The following is a 19,068-nucleotide window of genomic DNA, read 5'->3' as shown; positions in this document are numbered from 1 at the left end:
AGTTGCTATATGATTGTAGCTCATACGAATCAGAAAATAGCTTATCTTTTTAATTAATGGGAATGAAGCAATTCTTTGCCTAAACTAATGTCAGTCAATAAATACTGAGTATCTGATGTAAAACTAGCTCATCTAAACCTTATTATTATCTAATGCTTTCTTGGAAGTCAGGTAAGGACCTCAGAAGAACAAAGACTTAAGAGGGCTTAAGATCTAAAAATATCCAGTTCACATTAGTGAAAATCTGAAAAAGGAAGTATTCATCAAAAAGAGCCAGCATGGTTTCATCAAGATCAGGTCATGCCAGAGTAACCTCATTTCCTTTTTGGAAAGGGTTGCTAAGCCTGGGAGTTCAGTGAATTGGTGGAGGTACAATTTACTTACATTTTAGCAAAGCATATGCCAAAGTCTCTTGTGATGCCTTTCCTCCTTTTTTCTTTCTTTTCTTTTTCTCCCCCTCCCTCATATTCCTTCCTTCCTAGTGGTACAAAGCTTCTGGGACTACAAAGGCAACATATCCCATCCTAAAGGAGTTAATAGTCTATTGGAAATATCACCACGTACAGAGATAAACAAATACAATGTACAAACAAAGCAAATACAAAGACATTTCATGATGGAGAAAACACTCATAAATGGCAGAAACAGGAATGGCTTAGATGGCAACTAAACCAAGCCTTGAAGGAAGCTCTGAGTCTAATAGGTAGAGGTGAAAAAGAAGTTCACTCCAAGCATGGAGGAGCACCTATTTGAAGACAGAGACAGAGATAGAATATTATATATAAAGAACAATAGACCAATTTGGCTGAATTGTAGAATGTGTAAAAGGAAATAATATAAAAGTAGGTGGAAACCAGATTGCGCTGGCTTTAAATGCAAGGCTAAGATTTTTTCTTTTCTTTTCTTTTTTCTTTTCTTTTTTCCTAGAAGTAATAAAGATTCACTAGAGAGTAATATGGTCAGATTAGTGTTGAAGTAACATCAATTTATCAGCTGCTTAAGGATGGCTTGGAGAAGGGAGAGATTTTGGAAGTCATTTATGAGATTATTGAATAATCCTACTAACAAATGTTGAGGGAATAAATTGGGTAGTGACTATGTTCTTTTTCCTCATAGAAATTTTCGATGGTCCAGAGGGTTTTTTTGGGGGGTGGGGGGTTGTTTTGTTTTTTGCTGCTGTTTGCTCATTTTTGTGCCATTGAATTGGGAAATCTACAAGTTGCTGGCCATTTCTGTCTTAGCTGCTGCAATAGAGGTTCGAGAGTGCCTAGCACTTAGGACCTCTGCATCAGTGGTGCTCTGTTGTTGGTGTAACCCATGACTTGGGATTCCAACATTGCCTGCACTCTGTTTCCAAGGCTGGCCCAGTAGGTGTGTCGGGGGGGTCAGCCTGTACTTTATTTGCAGTTTTGCTTCTGGTTCCCCCTTATATTGTGGAAATCTATTCTCTCTGCCTATCTTTCACATTGTGTTCAGTGGGAGAGCCCTCTCACTCATCCTGCTTTGATCCCTATCCTTTTGAGGTACCTTTTAAAGATCAGTTTAGATAGGTATTCAGAGAGATTTCAGGCTTTCATTGCTTCCAAGCTGCCATCTTGGTTCCACTTCCCTTGAACTCAGGTCTTTTTAATTAAAATTCCAACCACAATGGGTTTCATCAAGACTTCATCAAGGACAGGTCATGTCAAAATACACTCCAACTCCAACTCCAACTCTAACTCTAACTAAGTCTAACTCTCTCTCTCTCTCTCTCTCTCTCTCTCTCTCTCTCTCTCTCTCTCACACACACACACACACACACACACACACAAGACTAATAGATCAGTGAAGAGATGGATGTGAAGTATGTTTTGGGGGTAGAATCAATAGAACATCACAATAGATTAGATTTGGGGAATGAAGATGGAAAAGTCAAGAATGAATGCAAGATTATCAACAAAGAGACATAGTTAATGATTCAATATTATCTTGGAGGTAATTCTCCAATGTAATACCCCAGGAATTTCTGACTAGCATTGTGCTACTTAACATTTTTATCAGTAACTTAAATAGAAGCCTAGACGGCATGTTCATCAAATATTGAAACAAGCTAAAGCTAGAACGGAACATTGGATGATTGGATGATGGAATCAGGTTCCAAAAATATTTCAAGGAAATAGAGCACACTGGACTGAATCTAATAATGTGAACACTGGGCTGGGACTTATGATTTCAATAGGATAGGGAAGGAATGAGGAAATTCGGCAGGTCAACATTTTTTCTGAGGCTTATAATCTCAGAAAGATGATTAGGGAGCCCTGAGAGTATAAGTGCTTTACCTAGGGTATATAGGGAGTACTTGTCAGAGAGAGGACATGAGCCCCAGTTTCTGAAGCCACTTCTCTGTCCACTACTTCTGATTTGTTAAGGTGAACATTAATAAGGATAAGAGTTTTATGCTTGAATAAGGCCAAATACTAAGTCCAAGACATGTAACTTGACATCAGTTAGTGTGAAAAAGACCTCAAGCATTTTAGTGGATGGCAAATTCATTAAGTATCAAAAGGGTGATATGGCAGCAAAAAAACTAACATGATGAACAAATATCCATAGGTAGATTTAAATCAAGAAGCATTTATTAATTACCTACTATGTGCCAGTCACTGTGCTTAGCTCTGGAGACAGTGGTTCCCAAACTTTTTGGCCTACCACCCCCTTTCCAGAAAAAATGTTACTTAGTGCCTCTGGAAATTAATTTTTTTTATTTTAATAGCAATTAATAGGAAAGATAAATGCACCTGTGACCATCACCGCTTTCCTGAATTGCTGCAGCACCCACCAGGGGGCGGTAGCGCCCACTTTGGGAATTACTGGCAAAGTCATCCTTGGTCTGAAGTGGGAGAACAGTGCCCATCCTCAAGAACTATTGTAACTTTTGTTGCAGCTGTTTTGACATATACTTGTTTCATTGTAAAGCTGATCCATTTTGTAATTATTAATTCTAATTTAATTTTCTATAAATTAATATGATTAAATATATTTTTAAAATAGGTCCTCCAAAAAAAAACAAAAAAAAACTAACATGACTTTATTAAGATGCTTTAACCAAAATCATAGCCCCCAGGATTTGGGGAATGATAATGTCATTATACTCTGTCCTGGTCAGACCATAGTTGGAATACCATGTAAAATTATACACATTACATTTGGTGGAGCATTGACAAACTAGAAAGGATCCGAAGGATGGCAGCCAAATTAGTCAAGATCATGCCATCAGAAGATTATTGAAGAGTTCATGGATATTTAGCTCTGAGAAGAGAAAATTTATGGCAGAGGAGTGCACATAATATTAATCTTCAAGTATATGAAGGCATGCTATGTAGAAGGGGGTTAGTTTTTTCTACTTTACCTCACAGTACAGGAGTTGGAGCAATCGTTCCAAGTCAAAAGGGGCCAAATTTAGACTTAATGTAAGAAAAGATTGCCTAGGAGAACTATCTAATGACAGGGAAATATCGTACAGTAGCTTCTAGTTTGGGCACTTCTTGGACTAAATATCCTTTTAGGTTCCTCTGATTCTGATATTATGTATGTCTGTGAAACAACAACGACAACAAACAAACTAGAGCCCCCTAAATAAAAACTTCCCCTATGGTATAATTTTATATTAGGTAGTTTTGTAAGAATGGCACCTTACATTTCTATAGATTTTTGTGATTACAAAGAACTTTATATATGCTGCTGGATCCCATTCAGGGAGGAGTTGTCAAAGAATTAAGTACCAAAGATTTATTTACCTTACATGGTATGCATGAGAAAGGATCACTAATATAATTTGCAGCTTTTTAATTTAAAAAAATGTTCCTTTCATATAAATTCTATTGACCTCCTAGTTATACTAGAAGAATGGTTTATTTTTCTTGGGCACTTGCTGCCCTCCTACAGCAAATGTAGGAAATGCATCCTTTGAAAAATTAAGCTTCAGAAAAGCCAGATCAACTTGGGCATTTCTGACTTTGAATTAGAATACAGTTTCCCCAAACTCTGAAGACTTACTCACCAAATCTACCCCTTTGAAACCTCTTTCACTAAAATAGTTATTTCTACTCCTAGGTAGAACTAGGGAAATTCTTTGCCCATAATTTTTTTTGAGGAATCAAAAATCACCTTACATTGGATTCTCTGATGTCCCAGGAAAATGAAATGTATAAAAGCAAGATTTGGTCACTTGGATTAATAAAAATCTTCCCTAAAAAGCAGACATGTTCCACATGGCAGGTTATGAACAATCAGTCCTTAGGAATATTGCCACGAACTTCAGGGCCCAAAGGAACGAATCTGCAATGGCAACATTTTTTGAACCATCACAGATGGAGGGAGTTATTTAGGAAGTACCTATTCCACTTATTTATTTATAAGGCCATATGGGTACTACTGCATTTATTCTCCTAAATCGTCTCAAAACATCTTCCTTCTTAACCATGACACCCCACACTAAAGAGTAAGGGCAGGCTCTAAGTCTCCAGGTAAAATGTCATCAGGTTTCATTCACTCAGGCCACTCCTACTCCTAGCCACTCAATACCCAACTCTATCCATTCCATTCCTATCTAACTCACTTATTTTTATAAAAATTTTGGACCGAACCTATGATTTCATTAGTATAGAGAACTCCCAACAAGAAAATTCTTTCTACCGATGCAAGTATCACATCTACCTAGCCTATAGTTGATAGCCTTGGAGAATTAACCTTTAGACTACTGAGAAGTGGAGAGACTTGCCCAGAAACACAAATCTTGACTATCAGGCTGGCTTTTGACCTGCTACATCATGCTGCCCCACTTTCTCTAGAACCACAAAAAGAAATGTGTTCTACAACAAAGAAGACAAAATGAAAGCATCTTATTTCAGGCAATCCATTAGACTTTCAAATTCTGCTTCTCAGAGAAAGAGAGACTGCCAGCCAAATCACTTAATCCATAGCAGCTAGAAGTGCCCCCAATAATACCTTTTACTAAGAGCTAAATTACCATCTTCACAATCCAGCAAACTAATAAAATGCCTCATGGAGGACTCGTCCTTCTTCCACTTGTATTTCGGTCAATAGACACTGCTCGTTTCTTCCCACCTTAGAGAACCTGTTTTCCACCACTCCATGTAAATTTAATCATGACAATGGATGATCTTCTCCACTGGCGTCCATGCAACAATGAAAGGCAGGGAGTAAGTCCCTAGAACAGGGGTCAGCAACCTTTTTGGCCGTGAGAGCCATAAACGCCACATTTTTAAAAATGTAATTTCGTGAGAGCCGTACAGTGCTCACAATGTGAGCTCTTGTAACAGAGCCTGAAAAAAAAATGGACTTTATGGCTCCTGCAGAAAGAGCCATACGTTGCTGACCCCTGCTCTAGAACATTAGGATCCTTTGGGAAGGAATACATGGAAGGATATAGGCAAGAGTTTTGCAGTATTCACAGCAGGGGGATTGAATGTGACTGACCCTGTTAGAGGGAAGACCCACAGAGAGGAGACCACGCATCCAAAGTATCAGTGCCAGGATATGATCAATGTATATCCCGCATATCCAAAAAATAATATAAAAGAATTCTAGCCTTGAGGACTAGGGACTAGATCTCTGATTTCATCAGAACAGAGCACTATACTTTAGGTAAGGAAAATCCCATTACCAACATAGGTCAGCAACTACTCTATAACTTGATAGTCCTCAATAAATGCTTAGAGCACTGAAAAGTTAAATGACTCGACACAGAAAATATGTGTTCAGGGGGACACTAGATGGCTTAGTGGACAGAGAATTGGAAAGTCCCACCACCTGGTCCTGACCCTAACCAGCTGGAAAGGACTGGGACAGTGAGTGAAATAGGCGCTGTTTGGTCACTCTTGTCTTGTGGAACCCAGTGGTTGGATTCATGTTCCTTTGACTGATTCCCATAAGAAGTCAGTTGGCACATCCATGATATAGATGGCTGTTCTGACCAACCACCAGAATGGAAGAGACACTCACATGTGACAAATTAAAAGTATGTAGTGCAGTGGAAGAGAGCTCCAATGGCAAATTTCCTGGATGCACAATGATTAATTTCATGATAAGCATTCAATAGGTGAATCTTTTAAAAAATTAAATAGGAAGCTAATAATATGAAGTCTTTATTTTCCTTCTTACTGGCACTATTTAAAATATCTCCCAGTGAGTGGAAACACAGAAGAAAAAACAACTGCTTGAACACATGGGTTGATGAGGACACGATTGGGATGTAGCCTCTTAATGACCACCCTAGAACAATTATCAACAATATGGAAATAGCTCTTGAGCGATGACACGGGAACAAACCAGTGGAAATGTGCGTCGGCTACTGGGGGTGGGAGTGGGGTGGGGGAGAGAGAGCATGAACATGAATTATGTAACCATGGAAAAAATTTTTCTAAAAAATAAAAAATTCAAAAAAAATCTCCTAGTGAGGGAAAAGGTAGAGAATAAATATGGTTAATTATATTGTACAATCTTATATGGGTAACATATTTGGGGGGGGGTGTTGTTTGTTTCACTTTAATAAATAATTTAAATACAAAAAAATTGAGTGGTCAAATTTGGCCTCAGGTTCTTCCTAATTGTCTGCCCTGAGCAAGTCATTTCACCCCATTTGCCTGACTCTTATCCTCTGCCTTGGAACTGATGCTTACTATTGATTCTAAGATAGAAAATATGGCTTTTTTTTTTAGAAGTATGTGTCAGAGGACAGTATTTTAAAAGTCACTGTCATTATTTTGTCCAATGGTGTGTGCATGCAAACTGTAGTTTACATGGATGTAAACACACATAAGCATACACATACATAGAAGGGGGAGAGGAAGAGAGAATTGTGAAAGTTAGATGGCAACCTAGAAGCTCTCCAAGTTATACAAAGCTTTGCCATTAGAGGGCAGCAGAGATCAGCTTTCGCCTACCTCTATTTTTATTTTGTTTTTTTCCAGTAAGTTATGAATTATTCCAGATCACTGATTTTTTACATCATTTGACATTTCAGAAAAATACAGTGAGACCCCGTTTTGTTGAACAAGGCAAAGGATGAAAAGTTTTTGTCTTTTTTTCTTTCTTTTATAAGGGAAACACAGACATAAAAGTATTGTTATATTAGCCAGATAGGACTTATCATTTGCCAAGATACTCCTGAGGACAGGAAGCCTGCCAATCCCAAGAATGGCATGACTCACTAACTCCTAGTCATATATTTAGTAGTACGCACTAAGCCCGGGTTCCCAGAACCAATGAGAAGGTAACTTTTGGTCAAATCTATTAGCACAGCAGTTGATTGATATAATCAGCAGAGACCTGCAAGCACCAAATATTACATTTTCATCCCATTGCAGATAAACTGAGATCATCGCTTTGGCCTAGAGTTTAAAGTAGGATTAGTACGGCCAATATATGGATTCAGGTCATTTGCTACCTGGCCCAGAGATGGAGACTGACTGAAGGCTAATATTGGGGAATGGCTTGGTCAGAGAAAAGGATGCAATGCTCTCTACCTTTAGACTAAGAAGTAATGGACTTGAGATGGAAACATGTATTTTCCAACATAGCCAATCAGTGTGGGAATTTGTTTTGCTTGAACAGGCAGCTTGCTGAGGATTTTTTTCCTTCTTTTTCAATGGAAGAGGGGAATTGAGAGAAAGGGGATAAGCAATTGGATTCAAAAAAGGAAAAAAAAAATAAAGAAAAGAGGGTCATTGAAGCATTTTTCTTAATATATAAAGGAGAACTTAAGGAAAAACCAAGAGGCAGCATAGACAAATAAGAGCTTTGAAAGTCACGTGCTGAAGGTAATTAAAAGTAAAAGAAACACATTCAGAGGAAGAACTGCAGGAGTGGAAACAGAAGAAAAACAAATGCTTGAACACATGGGTTGAGGTGGATGTGTTTGGGGATGTAGACTCGAAACGACCACACCAATGTAACTATCAACAATTTGGAAATGTCTTGATCAATGACACGTGTTAAAACCAGTGGAAATGTGCATCAGCTATGGGGGGAGGGGGGAATAGGGGTGGTGAAGGGGAAAGTAAGAGCATGAATCATGTAGCCATGTTAACTTTTCTAAAAAATAAAAATTATTAAATAAAAAAAAATAAAAGAAAGTTGAACATAATTGAGATCTGCAATTTTAAGAATAATTCTTTTTCAGTTCAATTATGTATATGGAAATACCCATTTTATTTGCAGTTTAAGTTCAGAGTTTTTTAAAAAAATTAAAGTCAAAGATTCAAGTGTGTTAGGTAAGAATGTGTCAAAAAAAGATAGAAAGGTAGACTGGAGTCAGATTATACAAGGGCTTAAATGACAAGCAAAAAAAGTTTATGTTTTTAATGTACAGAGAAGTGGTAGCCATTGAAATTTTTTGAGCAGAGAAATGGCATGGTTACAAGTGTGCATCATGAAGATGAATTTTTCAAGGAATATACAAAGTTGTGGAGAGGAAAGGAACTACATAAAGGAGAAGAAATTAGGAGCCTATTACAATAGTCTAGGTGAGAAGGATGAGAGTAATGGAATTAGGAATGAATAAAATGGAAGAGACACTACTGAGAGTCAATTTTCTAGAATTTAGCCACGAAACTAAATGGAGAAGATGGAGAGAAGAACCAAATAGGACTCCAAAATTTTGTGCCTGGATGACTGGGAGAATCATTATGGAATAGAAATAGGGAAGTTGGGAGAAGGCAGATGGAAATTTAAATTGTGATATTCTAGGTGCCAGCAGGACATGCAGGTAGGGATGCTCATTGAGCAGTTGGAAATAGAATACTGAAGATTAGAGGAAGAAATTAGGTATGGAAATGTAGACTTGAGATTCATTTGCACAAAGGTGACATTTGAAGCCATGGGAATAGATGAAATCATCATGGAAAAGAATGCAAAAAAGATTGCCTAGTACAAAGCCTTGGGGGGGCATGTTCTATTAGGGGACGGGGAGAGGAATATGAATTAGCAAGGAGCCTGGAGTCAGACAAGTAAAAAAGAGAACAAGAAGGGAGCATCATGAAGTACCAAACTCTGCTGAAAGATTAAGGAAGATAAGAACCAAGAAAATGTCATTTGATATGGTAAGTAACAGGCCATTGGTGGCAATGGAGGGAGATTTTCTGTAGAGTGGTAGACACAGGAGTTTTAATCCAATTGCTTGCAGTTAAAGGGTGAGAAGCATAAGGGGGCAGTGACATTTTTGTATTTGCCTCCTCCACCTTTGGGTAGCTAGGTGGTAGTGTTGGGCCTGGAGTCAGGAAGACTCATCTTCATTACTTTTCTGGCTCAGATGCTAGCTGTGTGATTCTGGACAAGTCACCTAACCCTGTTTCCCTCAGTTTCCTCATCTGTAAAATGAGCTGGAAAAAAGAAATGAAAAATCCACTCCAGTATTTCAGCCAAGAAAATCCCCAAAACAAGAGTCAGACATGACTGAAAACACTGAACCACAACCTCAGAACTTAACACAGTACTTGGCACATAAGTGCTGTATAAATTATTGATTATTAAGGAATTAATTGTGATAAAGAAGAAGTTCCTCAGTATTAAAACCCTACAAACTCAGACAGTTGGAGGCTTCTCGTGAGTTGTTTTACTGAGTAAAAGATCTGAAGTCATGGGACTTAAGAGAGTAACATCAAAATCAAATGTTTTCTTCTTTTTTAACAACCCATGCTTACAGTATAAATTCTGCCTGTATTCACCAGGATGCAAACTGTATGATCTCTAATACTGAGAGAGATCATGAAACAGTAAAGAAAAATTATTGTAGAATATGTCAAAAATTCCAGAGGTCAGATGAAGAGAACATCCTTACCCCTCAGGTATACAGAAGGGCACTAAACATGCCAGATTTAGCAAATAATGACTACGGATGTCACTGAATCATTTGATTTTGCTTAATTGCTTTTCTTTGTTACAGGGGAGAGTTCTGTGAGTTGGAGTGAATAACTGGTAGAATTATAATATACTATAACAAAGTATATCAACAAAATTTTTTAAAAGATAAAACAAATATGACTATAATGAATATTGATACAGAAACTATATTATAGCTGACAAAATGATTGGGAAAAACAAAACTGGAAGCATTTTCCCTCAAACCTCAGCTAAATATTCCTTGGTGTTACACTGAAATTTTATGTCTGACACTTTCCCTGGAAAATATAGATGCATGACAAATGATGTGATTAATTATCTCAAAGTTCTGATGATCATCAAAGGGTCAAGTTCTATTCCTGTCACTGGAAAGTCAAAATTATATTTCATTTAATTAATGACTCATTTTCACTTTTGAAGCCTCTAATCTTCCCCTCAATCACTAAAGCCAGGGAACAAATATCCAGAAGAATGGTGTGCATTCTAGTCTCAAACATGAGCTTTGAAACACAACTGATTTTCATGGAAATAAAACCACAGGCTCATTTTTTAAGCCTTATTTCAATGTTAAAGGTAATTGGTTTTGAAAATTAAAGAAGAATAATGTCTTTTATTTGAAAACTTCTTTCTTATTAGACTGAAAAAGGAAATGACTGCCAAAGAATATCATAGTAACATGATTCTTATACCTACTATGTGCAAGGCACTGAAGATACAAAGATGAAAATGAAACAGTCCTTTACCTCAAAGAACTTACATTCATTTGAAGAAGACACAGCATATACTGAAAATACTGAACCCAATATTCCAAATGTGACCTGTTAAAGACAGAGTAGAGCGGGTACATTACCTCCCTCTTCTGGGCACTATTTCTTTTTTTTAACATAGCCTAAAATATTCACTTCAGTGACACTAAATTGCACTGCTGATTGAGCTTTAAATCCACTAAAACCTCCAAGTATTTTAAAGATGAATTTCTTTAGAGTGTTTTCATCAGTCTTGTACTTGTGAAGTTGAATTTTGAGTTCAAGAGGAATACTTTATGTTTACCTCTACTACATTTCATCTTGGATTTTGCCTATCCCAATCTATTGTGATCTTTTGGGATCTTGATATCCAACATGTTGGATACTTTTCCTAACTTTGTGTCATCTGTAAATTTAATAAGGATGCAATTTAGTACTTGAACCAGATCACTGATTAAAATATTTAAAATTTTCAGTTCAATCCCAAATCACTAGAACACTCCCTCTATTATGGACCTTCCTCTCAAGTGAATTGATCTCATTAATGACTCTACTTAGGGTCAAGTAAATTAACAAGTTTCATATCCACTTAACTGTACTATTTCTCACCATAACTGTACCATGCTTCTCCATCTATTTCTCAAGGAGCATGACTTCTAAAAAAGAGACTGAAAAGTATTTTGAAAAAGTGTGGGAAGCCAATAAGAGAATAGATAAAAATTTGAGACTCCTCTTTTGATCCCATTTGTGATCCACACCCTTTCTTGTTGAAAAGTATTGTGGCCTTATTGAAAAGCTTTAAGCTCTTAGCAAACCAGTAGTCAAGAGGTTAACATTTTCCCCCTTTGGTCAGAAATGCAGCCTCTTGGCCACCCAAGGCCAAAACCTTAGTTTAGCCAGGGGCATTTTGCCCCAGAGAAAAGTATTCTCAGACTTAACTTGCTGATAATCACTGAAGCAGCTGAAGGTCCAGCCCGGTTCTTATCTTCACCTTGAAGCTTCTAAGCCGGTTGTATTATCTAGGTTAAAAATGCACCTCTGCAAGCTATGGGAAACTTTCCTTGTGCTTTTGGGTGAAAGGAAGTTTGAATTTTCATATATAATAAGTTTGTGACTCAATGGCACTTCAGAGAAGCAGCTATGAGTTAACAGTCAAGATTGTCTCTTGTATCCCTTTAATTCCTTATCCCTGAACTAAGCCATCCTTATCAGATTATGTGGAGATGATAGATAGATCTCAACACAAAAGTCTCTTTGATTAAGAAAGGCTTCCAAATGAAGCAAATAATTTTGAAAAACTGAAGTAACAAAAAAACTAAGTGAAAAAATTTCATAGGCATTAACTGGAATATGACTAACACAGAGTCTGCCTTGCCTTTTTTCTTTTTCCAAAGAGAAATTTCACAGAGGCAGCTTGGTGTGGTGGAGGGAAGCCAGGCTTGAAGCCAAGAGGAAATGGGTTTCAGTCCAGCCTTTGACACCCACTGACTGACCCAGGGCAAGTCCTTTAGCCTCTCTCTCAGGACTATAGGCAACTTCTCTAAGATAATAAACTACAAAGAAGTTGCTGACCTGCATTGAAAGAAGGAGTTTCCTCACCCAGGAGGCTCTATGCCAATTAAATCATAGGTTTAGTTCCTATCCTCTGTAGAAGTTTACAAATGAATTATCCTAACTGTATTCTATTTGACAAGGATAGCAGCGCTGAAGCATACTTTTTGACCAAACTGTTGACTTTTCCTTCAAAGCCCAGTTAAGAAAGCACAATGTGAACAAAGCTTTTATAGTTATATCTTCCAATCACTAACTGGGATAAGCAACTTGCTTCTAGAACCGCAAAGTGACAAGTTTATAGAGTTACTAAATCAATGGCTCAGCTCATTCTGCAGAACTAGTGATACTCCAAAAAGACAGCGATGAAGGCAATAAAACTCTGTCTCCAGCAAAGACTGTCTCTATGCTCCTTTCCATAAAAGGCAGCAACAATCAAAGAAATGATGAAAGAGACATATGGAAAGAAAGAAAGAAAGAAAGAAGACTGTCTTTTCAACAGAAAAGAAGAATTCCATTTGTCATATTTCCTGGGAAATAAGGAATGAGAAAAAATGAGTCTGTTATGATCAAGTGATTATGTTGTTATTTCGGCTTCTTAAAATACCTACCTGATTTGGAGGAAAAAAAAAAACAGCTCAAGAATGGAGAGATCATATTATTCAAGAGAAATGATATAGCCCAGAAGGGAGTCTGGGAATACTTCACAGACAGGATAACAGATTCGGTTCTTTAGTTCTTGTGGATAGTGAGTATTAATGTGGACACATCCAGAATATAAAAGTGTGGAGATGTAAGAAAAAAAATAGAAAATACTCCAAATATTCACCAAGCATCACAAAATTGTGGAGGTAAAGGGACTTAAGGGGTTGTCTAGTTTCAATTGTGTGTATTCTGGAATTTCCCCTAATACCATCCCCAACAAGCACTCAAGTCCAGCTCCCACCAGAGATTTCCAATTGACAGAGAAACCACTATTTCCTGGAGTTGCTTAGTCTACTTTTGGACAGTCCTAAGATCAAACTCATTTTCTTTTTTTTAAAACCCTTACCTTCTGTCCTAGTATCAGTTCTCAGACAGAAGAATGGTAAAGTCTAGGCAATCAGGGTTAAGTGATTTGTCCAGGATTGCATTGCTAGGAAGTCTGAGGTCAGATTTGAACCTGCTCCTCCTGATTCCAGGCCTGATGCTCTATCTACTGTGCTACCTAGTTGCCCCTGAAATATTTCCTTTACACATAACCTAACTATCTATCTTTGCAACTTCCAATCACTGCTCCTAGTTATGTCCTCTGGGATCAAGTCAAACCTTTCTTCTATATGACATTTAATACTCACAACCACCCAGGGAGGGTAAGCAGGCATTATGTGTCCCCAAATCTTTTAATTCCCTCCCCCAGGCTAAATACCTCCAGTTTCTTCAGTCAATCCTTGTATGATATGTTTGGTCTCTAGACTTTTAACATTATATCAGTTAGACTGTTGTGGACACTCTACAGGTTGTTGATGACTTTCCTGAATATGGTACCCAGAAGACAATTAATTATTCCCATTGTCTGATCAGTGAATAGCACTGTAGAGTTAGGTTATCACTTTCTTTATTCAATACACTATAGCTCTCAGTGTAGCCTAAGCTGTCATTAACTTTTGTGGCTGCCATGTCAGGTGGAGTCACCCTACATTCCCTGAAAAACTGCACATCTTTTCTTTCCCCCCTCAGTTTGTATTTGTGAAGCTGACTTATTTTTAACCCAAGTATCCTATTCTTTTTTAATCTCTATGATTTCCAATTTATTATGTTCAGCCTCTGCCTCTCACCAGTCCCCTATACCTTTTCAGTCCCCTTTTATGCATTTTCTTCCCCCATTAGAATGTAAGCTCCTTGAGGGAAGGAAGAAAACAAGAATATCTGAAGTGCCTATTATGTGCTGGGCACTATCTTAAGTGATATGATATTTCATTTAATCCTTACAACCACCCAGGGAGGAGTGTGCTATTAGTATTCACATTTTACAGTTGAGGAAACTGAGGCAGAAGTTAAATAACTTGCCGAGGATCACACAATTTTGTCAGATTTCACTTCAGATCTTTCTCTAGGCACAGTGCTTTACCCAGTATATCATCTCACTGTCTCTTAAAAGGCAGGGACTGTCTTTCTTTTTCCTTATATTTGTGTACCCACCCATTGCTTAGCACAATGCCTGATACTTAGTATGTGCTAATGAAATGCTGGATTATTGATCAACTGGTTAACCTGTCCATCTTTTTTGATCCTGACTTTTCCATCCAGTGTTTTAGCTGATCTTGCCAAGTTTGTGCCACCTGCAAATCTGATTGTAAAGTCCTCAATAAAAAAATGATTTGTTGAAGAGTTTAGGACCAAGGATAGATCCAGGATACTCCACTAGATCCTTCCTGCATTTTGACATCAATATTAATGTTTGAACATTCAACCAGTTCTGAATCTAATTATACTGTCATGGATATCATATCTCTCCATCTTGCCCAGAAGGGCAGCATGAGATACTTAAACCAAAGCATTGCTGAAAGCTAAGTATAACGCATCTATAGCATTGATCTATCAGTCTAGTAACACCATATAAAAGTTCACTATTTTCATCAGTGACTGCTATTTCCCCCAACTCTGACAACTCTATCTCTAAGTCTTAAAGCTAATAGTTTTTGTCTTGACCAGTTCTTCAAAAGCTGTCCTACTGACACACATGTTCAACAGGCCTTGTTTTCAAGTCACGCAGTGTGGTTGACATTCTGTCCTTAATTCGTATTTCAGGAATGGGATTAAAGCCAAATACAGTTCAAATTAATATAGCAATATCCATTAAGTGCATGTGATCCACAATGTCTTCCTTCTATATTTTTGTTTGTGTCCTCATATCCAGAAGATACTTTTTCTTCCTATATTTCCACCTGATGAAATCCAGCCATCCTTCAAGACTGAACTTCAATCATGCTTTCTCTATGGAACCTTTTTTGATCCTTCCAAATGAAGAACTCCAATGAATTTTCTTTGTTCTTAACCACAGCCCTTTAGAATATGTCAGATTCTCCTCCCACCTCCAACTAGATTATAAAGCTCCATTAAAACAGGGCCTGTGTCTTATCTTTTTTTCCTGTGGTAATAACAAGCACTTTGCACATCATAAATTTTGAACAGACATCTTGAGTTCTAATTAATATCCAGTCTTCTTTTTTTTTTCAGGGGGAACAAGATCAGACACATTTAAAAAAATGAAAACACAATTATGGGGCTCAAGAGAAGTTAGCAAACATAGAACTAGACCAGACTTTGGTTTTATAGAATATGCTTCTTTCTTCACGAATCTTTTTAAACCTATGTGGATAATACTTGCTACAAAACAAAATGAAACCCTTATCAAAGATTTATTATCCTCTGAACTTCGGTCTTGCAGCTGGCCATATAGTAAAAATACCAAGAAAGTTGGAATTATTGGCAAATATGAATAAGTTATGGTTCATCCCTCAGAAAAATAGGGAAGAAAATTGAAATTAGCCAGCATGACAAGTCAACCTGCTCCTCCTGCAATAAGACTAACACGAACAGATGAATTGTGGGTATCTAGCACTGTAGATCTTGTATGAAAATGATAACTAGTGGTCCATGACCCTACAATACCACTTCTGCAGTCACAGTCAAATCTGCCATCAGAAGATGGAAGGAAATGAAAAGCCTGTAAAGCCTCTTTATCAAATATCTATAGCCCATAGTTGAACAAAAAATGGATTAATTTATGGAATAAAAATTTTAAAAGATGTGTTACCTACGAAATTTTTCATCTATAGTGAGTGATCAATATCGGATTTAGGTAACATACTGAGCAATGAAAAAACAATTGAAAAGGTAAAGTAACTTTTCTCTTGTTTCTAAATCCCCAACTGTGGATCGATAATACCCCTAATTTTCCAGAGATAGAAGTAAACACCAAATAAACAGGGTTCTTGACATGCTTGTTTTTTAAATGTTAACATAGGAATTCTGTTAGTATAAAGTTTTGACCACTAGGAGCTTTAGCTGATTTTTTGTTGCTGTATTTCTCATCTTAGCCATCTGGTGTCATTGGCTGACTTCTACTTAAAAAGCTTAGATTGCAACTTTACTTAAATTGGCTTTGGCACATAGTAACTTGGCCTTCTACCAGTGGAGCTACACTCCACTGCTATTGGTACCTGGGTAGTCCTGCCTTAATTCCTGTCAACATCTACCTACCAGCTATTTACTATTAACAATAACCAAAGATCGGGACAGCTACCTTTTCATAGGACAGGGAATTATAACCTTGCTATACTACTTCTGAGCATCTAATCATCTATAGTAAATCCCAGGACACAATTTCTAGCCCACTGATTTAGAACCCACTAATTGCCACCAATTCTCTCCAGTTTATGGGGAATTCCTGGGCATGAAAATCAGAACTTACTCAAGAAGATCTGCCTAATCCCTTTTGACTATAGCTCATAGAGGTCTTCCATCTTGGATTTTGCATTTGCTTGTGCTTTCTAGTCTTATAGCACATACTTTCAGGGAGGAACTGACCAGCTGATTGTGACCTTTTGTGTGGGCAGAATCTTGCCTCAGTCAGATTTCTCACACCTAGTCAGACTCCAGATGCTGGTCCTTTGCAATCTTTTAAATCTTATAACAATCTAATCACTAATCTTGGCACATCTGAAAGAGAGAGGGGGGGAGGTTTCCATCACCACAGATGGAAAGTGGTATGGGTGGGGTAGGCTTTCCTAAAGATTGTACTTTGTTATGATGAAAGGAACACTTAGCCGCCTGATACTCCTTGGTAATCTGGACCCACCCAGACTTTCCAATCTTATCTTGGGATCCTCCCCTCCATTAGTACTATGCTCTATCCAAAGTGGTCCAGCCTTCATCAGATGTCTTTGCTTACATCATCCTCTATGCTTGAAAGATCTTCTAAACTGCTATCCCCTCTGCTCCCCATACAGAAATCTGCTCCATTTCATTAATGTCCCAGTTAAAAGCCATCCCTAATTTCTCTCCTTGCCCTGATACAATTCCATAAGCAATAATGTTTCTCCTCTTGAATCTCAACAAATATTTAGCTTAGAATTCTCACGGACAGTTGTCATGTACTAGTTATTTGTACATTCAACATAACTGGCTAATTAATTTTTTAAAAGGCAGAGAACTAGCATTATTTCATCTTTGTATTTCCTTGGCACCTATCACATTATTTTCTGCACATAGTAGACAATAAATAAATACTTGAGACAAAAGAGAGAGAGAGAGAGAGACAGACAGACAGACAGACAGACAAGAAACACCATAAAGGAGAGAGTGACATGCCCAGTAACAATCTATACAATGTAGGATCAGGACCTAAGAGAAATCACAAGGATTTATGGACTTGCTAGGATGTACTAAGTGGACCTTTCCAATCTTATTGCCAAATTTCTAAAAGGAAAAGAGACACATGTATACATTAAGAAATATGGAAGCATGAAAAGATGTGGGTGTCAAACTCTTGCCTCACCTTTTAAAGGAGGTGCTTAATGCATATGGCATTGCAGAAATTGGGAAAGCAGCATAATCTATATTCAAGTCAGAATTACCATCAAATAGAAACCCAAACACTTTAAATGAAAACAGATGGGCTACTTTGGAAAGACTAGAACAATCAAGTACCTGTTTTCAATATACACACACCTCACATAACACACTATTCACATCTCACACCTCTTCTTTCCCCTGTATCCTAGGAACAAGGTGGTGATGGGATTAACAACTTTCTTGAGAATGAGCTCCTGTTAGTCAAGTTGAAGGAAATTCACAGGAAGCTGGAAAAATTCTGATCTCCTCAAGGTGAGGCTAGTGGTGGCAAAGACTGAGAAGGATGAAGCAAGGACACTTTCTTAGACATAAAGAACTTTTGAAGGCAACTGAGTCTAGAATCAGGTCTCACCCGGGAAAGGTACTACTTGGACCTTCGGTGCATAGCTCCCATAGGACTGAGAGGGAGAACATCTTAACAGAGCTGAACTGAGTAAACTTTCTGTCTTGACCCAAGGGAAACAAAAGGAGACAGTGACCTACTGAGAGAATCAGAAGCCTGGAATACAACTCCATGCCATTGACATAATTTTTACTTCTGGGAATAACATTTCAGACAATGAAATATCTCAGATTTTTCCCACCCTGTTTATTCCTTTTAAAGTTTTGTACTTGGCTTTTAAGCCTTTCCCTCTATAGATTCATAGCAAAGGAAAATAGCTAAAAATACCCCAAGAAGGGACTTACCTTGCTCATTGCTTGGCGGTAGGGGTGGGGAGTTAACAGGCTTGGATTTGTCATAGTTGTTAAAGCTCTGGCTTCGCCGGTTGTTGGCACTAACAGACCCACGAGTTTTGGCTTCGCTGCCTGCAGCTGATACCCTCGCGGTAGGACCTGGGAGTCTGAAATGGAAAAATCAACAGGTGACTGATTTAGTCTGGCAGTGGAAGGGAGGAGAGAAAGGTAGCTTGGGAGAGAATGCTGCCACCATGCAGGAAGTAAGAACAAGAGAGCAACCAGGTTAACTGGGTCTGAAGAAGTTTAAAGTTGTTTAAGCAAGCCACAGCAAATATTTAGGGGCAAGGAACAAAATCAGCAATTGAGGCAAAGCTCCTTGAGGGAAGGGGCTATTCGATTTTTTTGTCTTTGTATCTTAGTACCTACTACAGCAAATGGAATGTCCTAAAGGCTTGCTGAATGAATGAACCAATGCCCAAAACAAGCTTCTGGTAGTTTTACTTTTAAGAAGAAACATTTAGGAATGTTTTCTCCTGACAAAGATGCTTAAATTTATAAAGCTCAAAGAACCTCA

The 19,068-nt window shown here is 37.8% G+C and overlaps 1 protein-coding gene and 1 pseudogene across 3 annotated transcripts in view; one reads left to right on the top strand and one right to left on the bottom strand.

Moving 5' to 3' along the window:
• Positions 1–19,068, bottom strand: part of NAV2 (neuron navigator 2) — a 482,122-nt gene that overhangs the window by 264,554 nt on the left and 198,500 nt on the right. For all 3 annotated transcript variants that reach the window (XM_044681285.1, XM_044681287.1, XM_044681286.1), the window contains one exon: positions 18,504–18,658. In XM_044681285.1, the coding sequence (XP_044537220.1) occupies positions 18,504–18,658 (155 nt within the window). The remainder of the gene's footprint in view (positions 1–18,503; positions 18,659–19,068) is intronic.
• LOC123251732 lies at positions 12,956–15,912 on the top strand (annotated as a pseudogene).

The sequence above is a fragment of the Gracilinanus agilis genome, chromosome 6, assembly GCF_016433145.1.
Source record: "Gracilinanus agilis isolate LMUSP501 chromosome 6, AgileGrace, whole genome shotgun sequence".
Classification (NCBI taxonomy): Eukaryota; Metazoa; Chordata; class Mammalia; order Didelphimorphia; family Didelphidae; genus Gracilinanus; species Gracilinanus agilis.
This window is presented reverse-complemented; position numbering and strand designations above follow the sequence as displayed.